At 42.1% G+C, this 6,853-nt stretch overlaps 1 protein-coding gene across 1 annotated transcript in view; it reads left to right on the top strand.

The window, feature by feature from the left end:
* Positions 1–5,693: 5,693 nt before the first annotated feature.
* Positions 5,694–6,853, top strand: part of LOC125426230 (low-density lipoprotein receptor-related protein 1B-like) — a 43,346-nt gene continuing 42,186 nt past the window's right edge. Inside the window, exon 1 of the mRNA XM_048484490.1 lies at positions 5,694–5,808. Coding sequence (XP_048340447.1) covers positions 5,694–5,808 — 115 coding nt within the window. The remainder of the gene's footprint in view (positions 5,809–6,853) is intronic.

Raw genomic sequence — 6,853 nt, 5'->3', positions numbered from 1 at the left:
AGATTACTAGCCTACACATTAGCAGGGAAAAGGAGCAAAAGTGGGTGCCAGTCCCATCACTGTATATGCTGATCCTTCACAGCCTCTTGAACATTTGCAGACAAGGAGAGGGGAGAAGGGAGTGATGGATTAAAAAAGGATTTTAAATAAAAGTAAGCGCCAGTAATGTGGTAGCACAGCCACATCCCCATGTAGAATTCTAATAACACAAAATGCCCGATGTGGGCAAAAAGGAATGGACTGCAGAGATGGGGAACTGAAAAATCCCTGCTAGGGGTGGTATTTGATACGTGTACACACCCTCTATGTAAAGTCACCAGGAGAGACCATCTACAGAGATTTGGGCTGAGTTGCCACTAATATTATGCAGATGGTATTCAGGTCTATCTCCGCGGTACCAGTGGATCCCAGGGAGGTTGTGGAGAAAAGTATGTGAGCAGGTGTCGGGGGGGCATTTTTAGAATGAATGAGAATGCTGTGGCTAGAGGCTGAATGGAGCCAGTTGTAGGAAACATATAACTCCAGTCTTGATCCACCAGTTCCGGGCTCAGTTCCAGGAATTACTAGTGCTGACTTTTGGTATGGGACCAACATACCTTAAGGGCTGCCTTCTCCCATATTCATTTATTCATTCATTCATTCATTTTATTGGTAGCCCTTCCCTGAGGGGCTCAGGGTGATGTACAGTGAAAATAAATCTGACAGCATTTAAAACCTACTGATAACTTTGGGAGAATAAATATAACTTTAAAATTACTTATGGCTTTAAAAAATGGAGTAAAAAATTTCCACCCCATCCCCCGAACCCACTGGGGACCGGGCTGATGGGGTGTATGTTTTCAGCCCGGCTGGCCAAATGCCTGGAACCTACTACCCATTCATTCCAGTTATTTTTTTTGGAGGCTCTGCTTCAGTTATCCCCACCATATGAAACTAAAAGGGTGGCAATCTGAGAAAGGGCCTTCTCAGTTGTAGCACCAAAAGTCCTGGAACTCTCTTCCTAGGGAGGAGTTCTTCTGTCTCCCTTTACCAGTTCCTCCAACCAGTGGGTGATGGCTTTTTTGTTTCATTTGGCATGCCCCCCAGTAATGATTGCTGGCCTTCCTCCCTTCCTCATTCAGATGTTGTTTATTTATTATACAAGGTGCTTTGCAGGCTTAAAAAACTTGGGACCCTCTGAACTAGATGCATATTTTGACTAAAAACCATTTTTCTTCTGTGGACTCAAAAAGTGATATAAAAACGCTTTTCAGTGGAACAAACATTAACAGCATTGATTCCATTAAGCACCTGACAGCAAAGATTCATACTGAGAGATTTAATTTTTTTTCATTTCTGGGACTGTATGCAATTATAGAAAGAATGGCGCCTATTATTAGTATTCAGCGCAAACACCCAGGCAGATTTATTTCATGGGAACTTCCGGCTTTTTTCCTGTTGAAATGTGCTCATTCATGATTGAATCAGGCTCTTAAACTCTTTCATTTCTCATTACAATGGCTAATTCCTCCAGCTGTCAGTTGACAAGGGAGGAATGTTAAATTAATATCAAGGAAGGGTTTTCAAGATTTAAATACTGTACACTTTAATGACTTGCAGGGATTATGTGTATCTATCTTATAAGGCTACCTGGGCTGGTTTCAAGCAACATCAGTAGAAGATCCTGGAAGAGATGGATTTTCCAAACCTTCCATCTCCTAACTTCCACCTATTAGCCTGAAAAAGTCAATGCCAAAAGGATTTGGGGAGCCATGTAGATGAAAAGCCACACAGAGTGGGTGGCTGCACTGAAAGGGGGAAAGTAAAATAATCCTTCCTTGCCTCCTGTTGCCACGAGAAAGGGTTATGTCCCTTCTTTCCTCTCAGCATGGGGCAGCAGCCTATGAGAACATGGATCTACCAATCAACAGCATTAGCTTTTTGAAGATCTGAGGTTGTTGCTATGGGGCGGTTAGGGGAAATCCACCATACTAGCACCTTTCACTGATAAGGCGTAGAATCCGGGCCTCTGATTTTAGACACTAGACAAGGAACAAACTACATTGAAGACTTCGGGTTTATTTCAATTTGTAGGGTCAGGGAAGTTCAGCTTACTAATGCTGCAACTTGTGTTCAGCTCTGCAGTGATGCACCCATGGGTTAGCCACGGAAAACACAAACTATCAGGAATTTAACCTTTCAGACAGCTCTAGCTTTACAGGATACCTTTTAAAATGAACATATTGTTTAAAATATGGTTCTTACGCACACATTGCTTATGCAGTGAACATCAGTGGTGGGATTCAGCAGGTTCGCTGCACTTCGGCCAGAACAAGTTGTTAAAATGAGTGCTAGCAAACCATCAGTTGTTAAATTATTTTTAATCCCACCGCACTGGTGAACATCTTTGTGCTATGACAATTGATGCTGCTAAAGCAATTTTAAAAAATCAATTATAGCCCATCAGATCTCCAGTGTTCAAATCTGAAGTCCAGCAGCTTGGTCAATATCCTAGAAATTCGGTAAAAATTAGAGTTTATTTTGGCATAAAATTATCTGTATGCTTGAATAGGACAAATAACATGTTGGATATACCTGAATATTCCGGGTATACTCAAAGAATTCAGGTCTGTCTGATTGTATTGAGTATTTTTTTTTTGGTGTGGTTTTACATTTTTTTGCCTGCAGGGGACACATTTTTTTAAAGCTAAGCGGCACCATATTTTCAGAGTATCATCCGGAGACTGTCTAGGTGATACCACCTGAGTTCAGTGATGTTTGGTTTGGGGAGAACAAAGTTATGAACCACTCAAAGGGGTGGTCCCCATCTCCTGTTACCTCCAATTGGAAGCAATGGGGGATGGGGCACCCACTTTGGGGGTCGATGTCTTCGCCCCTTCTGAACCAAACTTCACCAAATATAGGTGGTATCAACTTGGAGGAGAGTCACCTGAAGAATGCCCAGAAATTGTGGTACCACTAGCTTAAAACATCACATCCTAATAGGCACCCCAAGGTAAGTATTGAGGGGATTCTCTTGGGAAGTGGATTCTTCAGTGTGTTTTTTATTTCTTTAAACATTGCTTAAAAGACACTTTAAACACTTTAAAGAAAAAATGACAACAAAATAATCCACTTTTTTTTTGAGGGTAGAACCATTCTCCCCTTTTTCTAGGAGGAACCTGTACCCCACAGATCTTGAAGATCAGCAGGCTCTTGCCGAGGAAGGGGGGAAATGGCAGCGATTCGAGAATTGTTTAAATGATCCCCGAATGCCCCCAAATGCACATAGAAGCCGGTCCAAATACTTTCTATTTGGATTGGCTCGTATTTGAAGCACAATGTGTTTGGGAACTTTTTTATATATATATATAAACCTCCTATTGGGCATAGAATCCATATAACAATAACATTGTCCAAACAAGTATCCCATACATGAGAACCATCGCCAGGTAATCATTTCAAAGTTTCTATAAGGAACCTAGCTACAAAAGTTAAAAGTCTCGGAGGCAGAATTGTTTTAATAGAAGCGTAATCTTCCCCACAGTAGAATTATTCATTAGGAGTTACAGGACAAAGGAGCAAAAAGTCTGGTCCTAGATCCCTGCGTATTTGGAACGGTCGAGGCAATATATGTTCCATGGTTTGAATGGCTGTGGTACAATGGGGACATTTCCGCTCTTGCAGGTTGATTTTTTTCAGGAGCATATTGCCCGAATAAGCCCGAATAGACCGCCAATTTGGCCTGAATGTGTGATTTGTTTTATCACAGATTACCAACCCTAAAGCCCACCCACTTTCTCAAAATATTTGACAGGCACCAATAAAGATGTTGGCAGACACCATGTTGGGGATCCCTGATCTAGTTAAGAGAAACTGAAGGAATTAATGGTACTTCAGTGAGTACTGACCACATCTCTGATGTAAGCATCAATTTATTATGTGGGGAAAAGAATTATAAGGAGTTAATCCTAAACGAATTTAATTACAATGATGTAGAGATAAGCACTTTGGTACATTGGGTAGATAGTCAATTTGAGATGTAACTTGAGAACCAAATGTTTTTTCAGCAAACTGGACGTTTTTGCATGGCACAACTACACCGGGTTGAGCTGGGATCCTTATATGTACCTGGGCTATTTTATTCCGGTTTCTGCGTACGCACGGTTCCCCGCTTCTGCCCAGGAGCAGAGTTAGTAATGCTCCAGTTTGCTCCGCATGACCCGGACTTCTGTATTTTCTTTGGAAGCATTTCTGAGCATGCCCAGTGACCCACGTTCTGATTGGCTGTTGCTTTTGAGCGGCAGCTTGAGTGGATGTCAGGCAGGGAGATCAGCCAGCTGGGCAGGAACAATACTCTTGGTCTGCCCCCAATTGGTGTTTTTGTGTATGTGTTGTGGGAATGGAAGAAATTGATCGGTATTTTTAATGGTTTAAAATAAGATTTTGCTGTCAGAGGTAGAAAACTAGTGAATAGATCTGCTAATTGATTTCAAATAAAACTTGTACTGAGGAAAATAGACCAAGTGATTGTTCTGATTGGCTGTTGCTTTTGAGTGGCAGCTGCAAGCACCAGTGAGCTTCCCCGGTATCCCATGTTCTGATTGGCTGCTGTTTTGAGTTGCAGCTTGAATGGACATCAGGTGGGGAGATCAGGCGGCTGGGTGGGAAAAATAAACCGGTCCTGCTCCTGATTGGTTTTTGCACGGCACAGGCAGAAGCAGTGTCATACTAGGATTTTTAAAAAGAACCTCCAGACTGGCGATTTTTGAAAATCCCAAGCTAAGATAAATATTGTGGGGGGACACCGGAGCATACCCTGTGCAGTTTCCGCAGCCATGCAGATCTACACTTAGGGTTGCTGGTCTCTTGGGTGGGACAGAAAATCCCCTTTCCTCATCTCTTGTTTCTTGCTACCACTCAGAGTAACAGCAGGATTCTTTTTATTTTGAATGGATGTTAGAATGAAAATGACTTCATGCCTCTCTGGGAATCACTGATGATTCAATGGTGAAACCAAGTAGTTTTTGTCAATTTCCATTTACAACTTATATCACTTCAAGGGAAAGCCTAGAAATGACATCTGGTTCGAAATGGAAAACTGTGGTGTCACTGCAGGTTGAGGATCTTTCCCCAGCCGATCGTGAATGATAGTGGAGCACTTAGTCTTATCTGGGAAGGGGGATTGCTGGGCTTCAGGAACGTCTGGCATGATTGTCACTGAATTAGTGCTTCTGTACTGAGGCTGCAGAGGGGGAGTCCAGCGGGAGGACTAGCAAAAGCAGTGAGTGACACAGGAATAGGACATGTGGACGCTGTATCTGCCTGCTCCTGGGCTATATCTTTTTTCAGCCCCTGTGTGGAAGCAGCCGATGAAATGCAGCAATAAAATCAGATGTTTGTCTTGTATTCTGAAATGATACCTATCATCATTTTGAGTTACCGAAAGCCTCTGGAATAAGTTGTTTGCCTGAGCTGCATTACAAGAGTGGAAGTGATCTGTCTCATGCATTGTTGGAAATTCATAAGGAAAGGGAAAAAAGAATCTGACATTTCCTTGCCCAACAGTTGAAACTCAGACTTCATTCACGAAACCTTCCAAACAAACATTCGTCCAAGTTGCAAATACAAAAAGATCCTTATATGGCTTTAGAGTAACGAAACAAATGCTTGCTCATGTTTTTCCTCTCATGTTTCTGAGTCTTCTGCATTCCATGGCTTCATGGCTATCTGACTACATCATCTCTTACAAGGATAAACAAGCCGGCGCAGAAATTGAAATCATTGCATTTCAGGTTGATTTAGCTAGAAGACTTTTATTTTTCAAGCGTATGTAAAATCTGTAGCTGACACTGTTTTCTAGATGAGCATCTGCCATAGAAATGTTGCTTTTCTGGACTGTGCCAAGTAGCTGATTTCAACACATGGCTGGTGCCTTTTTACAGTAATGTGAAATGGTTGTTTGTGTGATTTTTGACTAATAAATATCTTGGGGCAGAGAGGGGAAAAATTCTTGAAACTATGAATGGGAGGGGATACTTCTTGGGGAAAAATTGGAGAAAATGTGAAACACCTAAAAAAAATACTAATACTTTAAGAATGGCAACATACCTTGGTACTTCTCCCTGAATATTTGTTGTTCCCCCCACCCCTCGTCAACCAACCAAAGATTCTTTTGGATATTCTTGCAAAGTTTTGCTCTATTTCAGAACTGACTTCAGGTCAGAATTCAAAAGCAGATCATGACTTGCTCAAGGGATAGTCAGGAAGGAGGTGACTGAACAGTGTGAACTGACAGAGGAGGTTCTAAGAAACTCGATAGCAAGTTTGGCCTTCCCACGGCTCAGTGTCTGAAATGGCTGTAAAACATGGCTTGCTGTTCAGTAATGCTATGAATTTATAAATGCTCAACATGAATAGGAAAAAAATAAATTTATCCCATGTTATCTGACATGAAATTCCAGTGTTTCGTGCTGAGAAGGATACAAGCAGTGAGGAACTTCTTTGCAAGTGGGTTCTGAAGAGCAGCGTAAGTTTAGAAGTGAGGACCACACTCACAGTTTGTAGACAATTGCACTACCTGCTTGCAGACATCGGTGCAAAGGCATGCTTATGTGTGTCATGTGGTGTAGTGTTTAGACGGCTAGACAAAGGACCAAACTAGCCATTTACTTTTGCCTCACAGCAGCTGTGGGGAATGGCTATTTAAAAATAAAGCTGAGCCTGTATGGACTTGGAATGCCACTACCAGGGTTAGGAAGGGCTCGTACGCCCTTTCCATTTTCTCTACCAAAAGAGTGTGTGTGTGTGTGTGTGTGTGTGTGTGTGTGTGTGTGTGTGTGTGTGTGTGTGTGTGTGTGTGTGTGTGTGTGTG

This window comes from Sphaerodactylus townsendi, linkage group LG02, assembly GCF_021028975.2.
Source record: "Sphaerodactylus townsendi isolate TG3544 linkage group LG02, MPM_Stown_v2.3, whole genome shotgun sequence".
In the NCBI taxonomy this organism is placed as follows: Eukaryota; Metazoa; Chordata; class Lepidosauria; order Squamata; family Sphaerodactylidae; genus Sphaerodactylus; species Sphaerodactylus townsendi.
This window is presented reverse-complemented; position numbering and strand designations above follow the sequence as displayed.